General features: G+C 57.4%; 1 protein-coding gene across 1 annotated transcript; it reads right to left on the bottom strand.

Moving 5' to 3' along the window:
- Positions 1-840: 840 nt before the first annotated feature.
- On the bottom strand, positions 841-4,948 carry LZTS2 (leucine zipper tumor suppressor 2). The gene is made up of 4 exons (XM_007939942.2): positions 4,541-4,948; positions 3,274-3,936; positions 2,482-2,751; positions 841-1,524 (listed from the first exon to the last, which is right to left on the bottom strand). The coding sequence occupies exons 1-4, from the start codon at positions 4,946-4,948 to the stop codon at positions 841-843; spliced, it is 2,025 nt and encodes a 674-aa protein (XP_007938133.1).
- Between the last annotated feature and the right edge of the window lie 7,789 nt (positions 4,949-12,737).

Genomic DNA, 12,737 nt, shown 5'->3' on the forward strand with positions numbered 1-12,737 from the left:
GGAAGGCTGCAGTCCCTTAATGCATGAGAGCATTTCATGTGGTCCACTAGGATCTTAGACTTCATACTGGATTTCCCTCTCTTTCCACAAGACTTCTGAGGGGTAAGGGAAAAGATGTCAAACATCAGATGAGTCCCTGTAGTCTTCATCTAGCACACTCACTTTTTTAAAAACATTTTTTTTTTTTTTAAGATTTTTTTTCTTTGGGTTTGTACAAGAAATTTACAGTGAAAATATACAAGTGAAAATGAGGCCATAAACCTGGGTGTTGGGAGGGGCCACTTGGTCACAAATACAAATAAACAAGACATTTCTGAGTTCTTCCTTTGGTCTGACTACAGCCCCCTCACCCCATGAGAGAGGCTGCAGAGCTGGAACCCAGGGCTCAGAACCCCAGGTCCAGCCCTGTCCCCTGACATGGACAGGGCAGGGGCAGGCACGTCTGGAGCAGCGGGTGCCACCTGGCTCTCTCTGGCTTTGGGGTGAGGACGAACGTGGAGAGGAGGGAATCCCTTCCTCTTTCCAGCTCCCCTGGCTGGGGTGAGCTGCTGAGTGTCTGGGGTGACTGGGGTTGGCAGAGTGGCACTGGTAGCAGTTAGGGAGTGAAACAGGTAGAGTGAGTAGGAGCCGCCAGGTGACAGTAAACATGGGGACCTTCAAGGGATCTGATCTTGCTCCTCCGAGCCGTGGGGGCATCCCGAGTGCCTGGCAGTGGCTGAGAGGCCTGGATCCCAGGAAGCGCGTGGCTCCGGGGTCCTCAGTGGACCCTGGGGCCTGAGTGGACAGGAGGCTGCTGTCCCCCTTCAGCAGAGCTCCCTGCAAAGCTGGATGCCAGGGGCCCTAGATTTCGGTGGCGGTGATCTCCTCCAGGCAGATACAGGGGGCTGGCTCGGCCAGGCCCAGGTCGGCGAGCTCCCGGGCCTCCAGCTCCAGGCTGAGCTGCTGCAGCTCCTGCTCCAGCTGCCGGTTGCGCCGGTACATCTGGATGTAGTTGTGCTGCAGTTGCTTCTGGTAGCGGATCACCTGCTCCTTCTCTGCCTGCCAGGCCTGCCGCTCTCCTTCGAAGCTGTCCCGCTGCGCCTCACCCCGCCGCCGCTCCTGCCGCAGCTCTGCCCGCAGCCGCTCTACCTGGGCCCGCAGGCTGCCTCCCACCCCAGCGGCTGCCCGCTGTGCCTTGGCCTCATCGCACTCTGCCAGGAGGAAGGGGTCAGTGGTGGCAGGTGGCACGGGGGGCTCCCGGAGTCCGGCCACCTCGGCATCCAGCTGCCCAGCTTTCTCCCGCAGCCGCTCTGCCTCTTGGCGATGCCGCTGTAGCTCCTGGGAACAGGCCTCCAGCTCCAGCTCCCGTGCCCGGGCTGCCTCCTGGAGGCCCCGGGCCCGGCCCTCGCTGACCCGCAGTGCAGCCCGGGTCTCCCGCAGCGCCACCCGCAGGGCTACGAGCTCACTGCCCTTCTGCACCAGCTCTGCCTGAGACTCCTTCAGCTGCTGCTTCAGCAGGGAGATCTCGCCCGACTTCTGGCACACCTGCGGGTGGGGCGAGGTGGGGGCAGGTGGTCAGAAAGGAGGTGAGCATGGTTCTCCCTGGAGGTCAGAGCCTGAGCATCATGTTTGGAATTTAGGGGGACGAGGTTCAATCATTATCCCCATTTTATAGCTGCAGACACTGAGGCAAGTGTGCAGACACGTCCAAAGTCATGTAGCTAGTAAATGGCTAACATGGAGGACAGACCCAATCTGTGTCCTTCAGTAAGAGAAAAAACCAAACTCACTGTCATCAAGTTGATTCCGACTCACAGCAACCTGCTTTGGGTGATAAAGCTTTACGGAAGTAGACTGCCCAGTCTTCCTTCGGAGAAGTGGCTGGTGGGTTTGAACCACCAACCTTCTTGTTAGCATTCAAATGCCTTAGGAACTACGCCACCAGAGTTCCTTGTGTCCTTCAATGCTGGTGTCTAAATCATCAAGAGACACTGCCTAGCCTCTGGGGGTGGCAGGTGTTGCAAGAGTGGTAGCAATCAAGGGCAGTGCCCACACTTCTGGTTGACAGGCAGTACAGTGTACTGGTTATGAGCACAGACATGGTAGCCAGACTGCCTGGGTTCAAATCAAGGCTCAGCCACTTACTAGGTGTGATTTTGGACTCCAGCCTTTCTGGGCCTCAGTTTCCTCATGTTAAAATGGGGTTTTTAATAGCACTCACCTCCTAGGGTTGTTAAGAGAATTAAATAAAATAGTCGCCAAAACATGCTTAGAATTGTGTCTGGCACTTAGCAAGCACTACATTCTTATTATTGGTTGGAAGGTGGCTGGGACAGGGATGTGAGTACTAGACCACACCCAAGAGGAGATCCCCACCCAGAAAGGGACAGCACGGAGTCCACACCACACAGAGGCGAGAAGAGGAGGCCTGCCGTGGTGGCAGGCTGACGGTGTGTGCAACCTTGCATGCCTGTGCCCGCCACTCCTCCTGGTCTGACCCACCTCCCACTTGGTCTCCTCCAGCCGTGGTCCGAGCTCCCGCTGCTCTCGCTCGAAGGTGGCGCAGCGGCGCTCCAGCTGCTCCCGCTCCTGAAGCAGCTGTGCAAAGTCATCCTGCAACTGCCGCTTTTCCTGCTGCAGCTGGAACACCTGCAGCTGCAGCAGCTGCTGGGCCCGCTGGGCCCGCTGGGCCGCCTGCTGGGCCTGGGCCGTACAGTCCTCTCGCAGGGCCTCACGCTCCCGTTGCCAGTGCCGCTGCCGCTCCCCATACACCTGTGGGTGAAAAGGCAGACCTGGGTCCTGGACGGCCCCCCGGACCTTGAGCCTCACCGACTGCTCTGCTGGGCGCCTGGCCTAGGTTCAGGGATGGTTGATCCCGTTAAATAGTAACAGCTAAGGCAGTAATAACAACTATTTTTCATAATAGTAATAGAAACAACAATACTGCTACTAACAGGCATTTATGTAGCACTTCTTGGGTGCCAGGCATTATTCTAATTTGTCTTATTTAGTCTTCGTGAAAATCCTATGAAGCCAGAAATATCCCCACTTCTTGAAGAGGAAACGGAAGCTCAGCAAGGTTAAATGACTCGATCAAGCCCAACAGACAGTGAAAGATGGTGCTGGATTGGAATCCAGGCAACCTGACTCCTCATCACTTTACAGGTGAAGCCAGACAGCTGGCGCGGGGGTGAGGTCACAACTGCCCAACACCCTCCACCCCAGCACCTTGCATTCCCAGCTGCTCTGATGCTCTGCCATGGCACCGCCCCTCCTGAGCACTGCTGGCCACACCTGGCACACAGTCGCCTGGCTGTCATCCAGACCGTCCCGCGGCTGCTGCAGCTCTGCTTCCTGATCGCGCAGCTTTCCTTCCAGGACACAGTGCAGCAGGGCCTCATCCGAAGGGGGTGGGGGTGGCGGGGGTGGCGGAGAGCGCTCCCCACAGGAACTGCTGTCAGGGGAGGCCCGGGGGCCGCTGCCCAGGAGCCCCACAGCCATGCGGCCCCCCAGGGAGCCCGTGCTCTTGCTGGAGGAGGACCGGCCACTGTCCGAGTGGGAGGGCCCGGTAGGGGCCCCTCGGGCTGGCCCAGGCAGCGCCCCCCGCCCGGGGCCGTGGGAGGGCAGGTGTCCACTGGGAGAGTTGGTGGCGGGCTCAGCACCCCCGGTGCTATAGGTGGGCAGGCTGGACAGGGAGTTTCGGCCAGAGTCAGACAGTGTCCCGGACGGGCAGCCACTGGCCCAGCCACTCAGAGCCAGGGGCTTCTCGGCAGCCGAGGAGGAGGAAGAGGAGGAGGAGGAGGAGGCAGGGCCCCCAAACAGCTGTGTCAGGCTCCCTTGGCTCCCAGACAGCCCGGAGGCCCCAGGACCCAGGAGGCTAGGTAGCGACGGTGCCCCTCGAGGTTTGGGTAGCACTGGCTTGAAGGCTGTTGGGCGGATCAGGATTTTCTCCATGTTCTGAAATGAGGTGGCTATGTGACACTGGGGATGGGCTGCCCCATCTTTCCAAGCCCTTATCACAGTCCCTGCCCTCCCACCTTGGGTCCCAATCCCCATACATGAATAGCAATTTCTACCACCAGCTGAGAACCTACCGAGCGTCAGCTTTATGTCAAGTGATTTTAAAAAGTGTTCATCTCTAAATCATTAGAACAGCCATCTGAGCAAAATATTATCACTATCCCAATATGACACATAAGGAAATGCGGGCTCAGAAAGGCTAAAGGCATTGTCCAAAGTCAAACACATAGTTGTAATAAAAATAATTTAAGCAGCTAACATTTATTGCGCACATGCCATGTGCCAAGCACTACACTGAGCACTTTACAGATATTATTTAATTCTCAGAACAATCTGATTTGGGCTGATCTATTATACCCAATTTACAGATCCCTGAAACTGAGGCTCAGAGAGGTTAAGTGACTCTCCTGAGGTCATACAGCTACAATGAGGCAGAGCTGGGGACTGGAGTCCATACTCCTTCCTCTCAACACTCCACATTCCAGCTTTCCCCAGGGATTCTTGACTCCACCCTGGCCCCACCGGAAGGGCTAGTCCTCACCTTCTCCAGCTTTCCAGAGACAGGGATGAGCTTTGGTGGGGGGCCGCGGAGGTGGGCATTGTGAGCCCGCTGCTCTCGGGCATCCTCAACATCACTGCTGGGGCTGGGGGGTGACTCTGTCCGGAAGTCCTCGTTGACGTAGGTAAAGCTGGTGCCAGGGACAGCCTTCCTGGGGGGCACAGCTGGGCATAGTGGCTCCTGGGCCCCATAGCCACCCCGCAGCAGACCATCTTGCTGGCGGAAGAAGGTGGGCCCAGAGGGGCCGTGGTGGCGGGGAGGAGCTGGCCCCCCCGGACAGGGCCGGCCCGAGATGAGGCTGCTCACGCTGCCCATCGCTGGAGCTTGTGGGGCAGTGGTGGCCTCAGGGGTGGGCTCCAGTGGTACCGGCAGAGTTTGTACAATAGCCATGGCAGCAGAGGCTCAGGCCTGGCCAAGGGCCTCTGGGGCAACCTGTGAGCAGGATTGTGGTATCAGTCCCTCCCTACATCTGCCTTGAGGCCCTTTTCTATACCAGGCCCTGGAAAGGATAAAAGTATATATAAACCTCTTCTGAGCCCTTGTCCCAGGCCAAACCATCAAATCAGTAACACCCCGATCCTCTCCCACCCAAAGCTCCCCTTCCAAACAATGGCATAAACCTCAATTCTCCCTGGGCCTCAAATCAATGCAAATTCTGGACTAGACAGGGCTAAGGATTGAGTTCACTGAGCAGAGAGGATGAGGGGGCCAGCAGGCCTGGGGAGGCCCAGGGCAGCAAAGGCCCAGGCCAAGGCTCAAACCCACATCTGTACCTCCCGGAGGCCAGGACTCAGGCTAGGGAGGAAGTCTTCTCTACCAGCTCCTGGCACAGGTCCCTGGTCCCCTGGGACAGGTGGCCTCATTACAGGGAAGTTTGGGCAGAGGCAACCTCAGGGGCACCATCAGTAACTCAGATGGTAATTAGGGGACAAAGAACCAAGGCTGGTTAGTGCCCAGTCTCCCCAAGCTGGGCCTCAGTTTCTCCCAGACAGAGAGGCGGCAAGGGTAGAGCCTGCCACACAAGAAACCCAGAGCTCTTAGAGAGCCCAAAGGTGCCCTCTGGGGTATCCTGCTTCCCAGAGGTGGATGCAGGCTCACACTTGTTTCCATGACAACTCCTAGCCTCCCCATACCCAGTCAGGCCTAAAAGGAGCCTACACGGCTCCTGCCCCACTGCTAACCTCTTTGAAATCTTCCAGCCTCAGCTAGTTCCCCCAAGTGACCCCAAAAGGATAAAGGTAGAAGCCCCTCCTTCAGCAAATCCTTCCAAACCAAAGGCCCCACCCTCACCTCTGGCAGCTGCTCCAAGACCTCACTTCCCTGGAGGCCAGGGAAAAGGGCTCCACCTCCCTAGGCCCTGCTCCTTCCTGGAAGGGGACAGCAAGTCTCCACACGGAACTCCCTCCTCAGTCCTGAGGCCAATGACCAGAACTTAGGCATCTGCTGAAGTCATCATGCAGAGCGGGGGCCAAAAAGCAGACAGAGTTGTGTGGGAGTGGGAGTGAGCATGTTTACTGGCCTATGTGTGTATGTGGCTATATGCATAACCTGTCCCCACAGCCCTTGCTATCAAGTCAATTCGAACTCATAGTGACCCTACAGGACAGAGTTGATCTGCCCCATAGGGTTTCCGAGGCTGTAATCTTTACGGAAGCAGACTGCCACGTCTTCCTCCTGTGAAGCAGCTGGTGGGTTCAAAGTGCTGACCTTTTGGTTAGCAGCCGAGCACTTAACCACTACGCTACCAGGACTCCTTGCCCATATGCATGTTGTTGTTGTTGTTAGGTGCTGTCGAGTTGATTCCGACTCATAGTCACTCTACGCACAGCACAATGACCCAGTCTGGCACCATCCTCACAATCCTTGATATAAAAAAAAACAAACCAAACTCACTGCCGTTGAGTTGGTTCCAACTCACAGCGACCCCTCTTTGGGTTTCCAAGGTGGTATCTCTAAGAAAGTAGATTGCCCAGTCTGCCTTCCCAGGAGTGGCTGGTGGCTTTGAACCGCCGACCTTCTGGTTAGCAGTCAAATACCTTAGGCACTACGTCACCAGAGCTCCTATCCTTGCTATATGTAGGACTATAGGAAAATGAACACTGTCTATACAGAGTAGAAACATGGTGAATGAGTGTGTGTGAGAGTATTCATGTTTGAATACAGTGATATGTCAGTACAGTCATGTGTAAAGACATGAGTAACACATGAATTCATGTGTACATCTTACAAGAGTATGTGGGTATAAATAAGGGGTAACTATTAGAAACTACGTGAACACTATGATTGCATGGGTTCACGTAAGCGGATTCAATGTAGGGGTGAATACACGAGAATGTTCGTACAGCTTATCGGTACATTCATATTTACATACATTTATGTACAAACTCGTGTTGCTTTCACATACGTACATGAACAGGATGATCAGTATGTATTAAATAGCAAGGTGTGTACAAGTGTGTATAGAGGATTGTGTGTGAATGTGAGTGTATGTGGGAGTGGGTCAGGAGCCTGGGTGGCATGTAGGGTCAAGTGGGTGAGTGGGAGCCTGGAATGTGGGGAGAGGTAAGACACATTATCCCATTCCTTTGCCTTATCTGGTCCCCACCTTTCCTGCTTGTGCTCCTCAAGTTTACGCCCCTCCTCCACACTCAAGGACCCTAGTGGGTGTCTAGACCAAGGGGAGAGGAGCTGAGAACTGGGGGTAGGGGGTGAGTGGGATCCAGAGAGACATCATAGGAACCTTCTGCAACTCTCGGGGCTGAGAGCACCCCACAAGTCCATACCCTGAGCAAGGTAGACAGAACTCCCTCCTGTCCCTCAACTCCTTTTCCCTCTGAGACCACTCCAAGCCATGAAAAGAAGAGTGGGGAAGTGGCTTCTCCGGGGGCCATGGGAGCTGGCACCTCTGTCTGCATTTCCCCACTTGGGTGAGCACAGAGAAAATGAAAACTGAAGGGAGGAGACAGACTCGGAGAACGAAAGACAGGGATCCCAAAGACAAGAGACAAAAGATTCGGAGAGGCCCAGAGGGTCACGCAGACGAGGAGGCGGGCAGACTCAGTGAGCCAGGGCCCTGAACCCAGAGACAAAGCTGGGCCCAAGAGCCAGACACTCAGGCAGCCAGAGCCAGGCATCTGGAAAGCCAGGCCCAGCCGCCGGGCTCCCGCTCTAGGAGCACAGAGAGAAGGAGGGGCTAGCGGAGGCTCCATTTTGAGAAATGCGTTTGTGGCTATGGGAAAAGGGAACCCCTCGTCCTCCCAGGGCTCCTTGGGAAATCTCAGTAGCACCGGGAGCCCCAGCTCGGTGGGCTGGGGGTTGGCTGGGGGGCGGGTGGGGACTCAGCCACGGTCAGAGGGGAATCTGGCCAAGGTCCAGGTTCCCACAGACCTGTTTTAGGGGCTGAAGTTGGGGAAAGTATCCCTCCACCCAAACTCCAGTGACCAGTGAAGAAGGATCAAGTCTGGGATCAGGAGTTCTCATTCCACGACAGGAAGCCAAGAGCCTTCAACCCACCCTCAAGAGTGCAAAAAAAGCGCCCCCCCTTCCATAAAATGGGAGCAGCTGCGGAATGCCGGCCCCCACCCCCCACTGGCCCTCCAGCCTTCAGAAGTTAGGGGTGCCCCATGTCGCCTCCCGGCTGCGACCCCCCTCACCTCCGCTGCGCCGCTCCATGCTCAGCCCCAGGCCGCCCCCAGTGCTCCACAGGCGCGCAGCCTGCCTCCAGCCCGCGCGCGACTACTCGCGCGGCTACTCGGAGCAGCCCGGCCGGCCGGGTCCCGCCTCCGCGGCGCCCCCAGCCCCGGCCAGCCCCCGCCGGCCCGAGTGGGCGGAGCGGCGCGGGGAGGGGTCCAAGGGCGACCCCGCCCCCCGGGGCGCGGACACAAGCAAGTTCCCCCACGTCACTCGTGTCTGGCGGGGCGCACGCGGGGGCTGCACGGCGGGAACCAGGCTCCCTCCCTCCGAGGCCTAGTGTCTGAGTGTCTGCGGGCTTGGCGGCTCAGGACTCGGCGGTCGCGAGTCACCCTCTCCCCCTCAACCGGGGCCCCGGGGCCGCCGGCAGCTGGTCATTGTTTGAGCACAAAAGGCCAGGCGCGGCGGCGGCCGCCCCTCCCCCTCCGCTTCTCTAGTCTGAGCCCTCAAAACATTCTCTCTAGCTTCTGAGTCCAGAATGGGAGGTTTAGTGTCAGCTGCCCCCTTCCCGGTCCGCAGAGGTCCTGCGCCCTAGCACAAGTCTGGGGGCTAGGCTCGGCAGATCCCCTGCCCCACCCCCAGCGGGTCGAGGGCGGCACACTTGGATTTGAGGAGGTGGCGCCACCTGGCGGCCTCTTCAGAGAACCCGCCCCCCCCCCACGGGAGTCCCTACCCCACATCCTAGGACTGTTCCTTTTCCCCCGCGAGCCTAGACCTGTCCCTGGCACGGCTCCTTGTCCTCAACCTTCCTTCGGAACTGTTTGCTAAGAAGCTTGGAGAAAGGAGGTCCCTGGCCCCCCAACAATCACTGGGATGAACCAGTCCAAATGTACAGTCCAAACCAGCCTCACAGCAAACTACATTCTAATGTCTTTCCCAGGGTCACAAAAATTTTCAGCCTCTCACAAATAACTACAGTCTTCTTCACACCCACATGGTCTTTCCCACATTGTCTCACACGACCACAATCATACAGTCTCATTCATCACACGTTCCCATGCTCCTTCTTCCCATAATCTTTCAGGCCAACTCTCACAGAGGCACCCTCGGTGTCCCACGCCTTATTTTGCAGTCTTTTAGACTCGGTCACAATCTTACATACACTTGGTCTCGTAACCATCTTTCATACATTGACAGTCTTATTCACAAGACAACTTGTTACACATACACATTTGGTTTCACAAACATATTCTTCCACAGACTTTCCCGTGGGGGTCTTTGTGACCTGGTCAGGTCAGTGGATGCTGGCCCCCTTGGGCAAAGACAGTCTCCCTGCCCCCCCCAGAGCCAAGGCCTGCCAGAGCTCGGCTCCGCCCCAGGAAGGAGCATACCCCTCTTCCAGGCCACAGCTCTGGCTAGCTCTCAGCTCTATTTTTAGCACTATGGAAAGGGTTGTTTTTCTTTCTTTTTCCCTTGAAAGGGAAACACAGCCCAACCACTTTTAGGCTCATCCTAGACCCTCAGCCTCACAAGAACAGCCTGAGACCCTCTTCCCAGAAGAGACCCCCTCCTCTGGCCTTGACCTGAACTCAGCCTCCAGGGACACCAAGTGCCTCCTCCCCTTCCCGGCAGCCTGCCCAGAAGCTCAGGCAGCAGCTGGGCTCAGCGTGTGTGTAGGGGGGTCGCGTGGGGGCGGGGAGGGAGGGAGAGGGCCACTGGCCACCATCCTGGGGGAGGATTCGTTCTCCTTTCTCCTAAAGGAGTAGGCCCACTCGATATGAAGGGGTGTTTACACTCATGCCCTTGGGGGAGGGGGGACTCCAACTCTTGTATGGGTGGGCTTTTTGTTCCTCAATTGTGGGGAGGAGCGCCAAGTCCTGCCACGGGGGGATGGGTGGTAGGAAGGGAATCCACAGTCACTCAGGCAGCTGCTCCCTAGACTAGGAGTTCGGGGGCGGTCCGGGACAGCCGTCCATTGCCACCACGGAAAATCCTGCCTCATCCCTTCAGGGATGGGGACACCAAGAATATATTCGCGCGAGGAAAGGCAAGGAACCCAGGTAACCTCAACCCTGTCCAACAGCCTGTCCTGCGCCACCCTGGCTCTAGGGGGCGTTGTGCTCGCATTTCTTGGGGGAGGGTTTATCACCGCTCGAGGCTCGAGACGTAGAATGGAATACAGTCAGTTGTGGGGCCGTGTAAACTCGCCTGGGCCTGGGGAGGGGAAGTCCCCGCATGTGGCGAGAGTCAGGGGAGCACGGGCACTAGGCTACCGTACGATCACGTGCTTTGGCGCCTGTTTACGTCTTGAAGACTTCACCTGCGAGCGGTCGGAAAGCAGGAACCTCCGGATGCGTCCCACCCGCCCCGCCCCCGTTGGAGGTCACGGGGCTGCCCCTTTTCCCCTCTACTGCTCCAAGTTTGCGATGGCACAGTGCCTTGCCCACAGCGGGTCCGCGCGGGCCCTGACGCTCTCCTTGCAACTGCAAGGTTGACCCACTGGGCGCCTCCTTTCCTGAATGCACGTGTGTTCGTGTGTCCCAAGTGCGCGTGTGGGTATGTTGGCACGCGTATGGGCTCGTCGGTGCGAGTTTCCGTGTCTCCTCCCAGTGCAGACTCCCCACGCAGTGAGGAACCCCCCCTCACCCCGATCCCCAGCTTCCAGGGACTAGGAAAGTTCGCTTCACAGAGGGGATGTGCTGGAGGCAGGAGTTCCTACGCTTCCGCGGCCCACCACTCACCCAGCACCACCTGCACCGCCGCTGCAGCCCCGGCCCGGCTCCTGCTCCAGCGCGGGCACAGCCGCGCCACCGATCTGTCGGCTCCCAAGCCCGCTCCGGGCTCCACGCTCTGGGCGCCCGCCTGGCCCGGCCTGGTGAAGTGGGGCGGGGCAGCTGAGGCCGCGCCCCCGACCCGGGAAGGGGAGTGGTCTGCCCAGCACCCCCTTACCAACCAACCCAGTACCCGCCCAGCAGAAACTGGACGGTGGCCCGAGGTTGCCCCTCTGGCCTCTGACTTCCTGAACTTGACTTTCAACCTAGGGAAGGGGCTAGTAGCACGTTTACTGAGAGCTAAACTACTAGCCGCTTTAACTAAGCTGGCTATAGGGCTTGACTAGGCCACCTTCCCTCAGTCCCTAGAAAGCCCAGCCCGATCCACTCCCAGCCCACTCCCCAAACAGGGGAAAGCCCTGGCAAGCAGACAAAGAAGGCTCAGGGTTCACCAAAACAACCCTCCTTCTTGGGGCTGCCCTAGCAGAACCAACACCACCCTTTTCCCTGAAGTAGGTGTCTGCCCTGGTGAGGAGGCTTGCCAGTTCTGGCCCCCACGGGGCCAAGCTTCCCTTAGACTCATAAAGTCCCACCCACAGGCACAAACAGGAAGTTGACCTGTACGGCAGGGAGGCACCAAGGACTCTCCTATGGCACCGTATGCAGCTGGAGTCTGCAGCTATCTGGGCTCTACTTGCAGCCTGAACACCTGGGCTGTAGGACACTGTTGAGTTTACTCCCTTCTCAAATCTGTCCCCAGTAGGAAGGAAGCTGCTGGAAGACCAAAGCTGCCCCCTCACCCTGGGGACCCTCTCTCTCACCAAGTGTGTCAATCTGAGGACAGGGCTGCAAATCCAACTGGAACTTGCTTGGCGAGGCTGAGCTGAGAGGAGATCCTTACATCTAGCTGGAGACAGGCAGAGTTGGTCCTAGGCCAGGTAATGTGTCTCACTCAGTCCACTATGGCTTGGTGCACAGGTAGTGGCCCTCCAGGGACCTTACACAGGACCCAGGGGGTCTCCTACTGCTTTCTGGGCTCCAAGGACTCCTGTGAATACTTTGGACTACATCCTGATACGAGGAGGAGTTTAAGGCAGGTGTGGAGCGGAATGTGTTTGTATAAGGCGTGGGGTTGGGGGTATTTAGCTTCCCCTCCCCCTCATCATTCTGATTTATGCTGTGTGGGGGTATCTGCTAGGAGGGTGGGGCAAGACAAATAGGCAAATACGTATCTATCCCTGTATCCCCAATTCCCAGAGACCTCAGAGTTCCCCTTCTGGAAACCTGAGGATTTTGGAGAACATGTCTGGCTTCTGGGAGATCAGAACGTGGAGCCCACGTCCTTATGGGCAGGAATGACCTGGTATTCTGAGTGTGGAAGGCATGGCTAACATCCAGTGTTACAGACCCTGGATGAGGCCTAGATCAGCCAGCGGCTGGGAATGATTACTGCAGGATTAGGGAGGCCTGGCTCCAGCCAGTCTGGGAGAAAGACCCCCAAGCAAGGAGGCCCTGGAAGAGCTACCCCCGCCCCTTGGTTTTATCCCACAGAAAACAGCTTTGCGGCAGCTTCGCTCCAGGGTCTTCCAAAGAGACATTTATGGCCACAGTTCCCATACTCTGCAAAAGAGACCTCAGGTCCTTCCATAGGGTCCCAGAAGCACCCCCTTAGGTTGACAGGGAGAGCTTGCCAAGGTGCCCTGCTTCCAGGGAGCAGGTATACTCCCACCCCACCCTTACAAAAGGCTTTCCCCAACCCCCTCAGAACATCTTGTGTT

The sequence above is a fragment of the Orycteropus afer genome, unplaced genomic scaffold (assembly GCF_000298275.1).
Source record: "Orycteropus afer afer isolate SDZICR_OR568_19922 unplaced genomic scaffold, OryAfe1.0 scaffold00064, whole genome shotgun sequence".
Lineage (NCBI taxonomy): Eukaryota > Metazoa > Chordata > Mammalia > Tubulidentata > Orycteropodidae > Orycteropus > Orycteropus afer.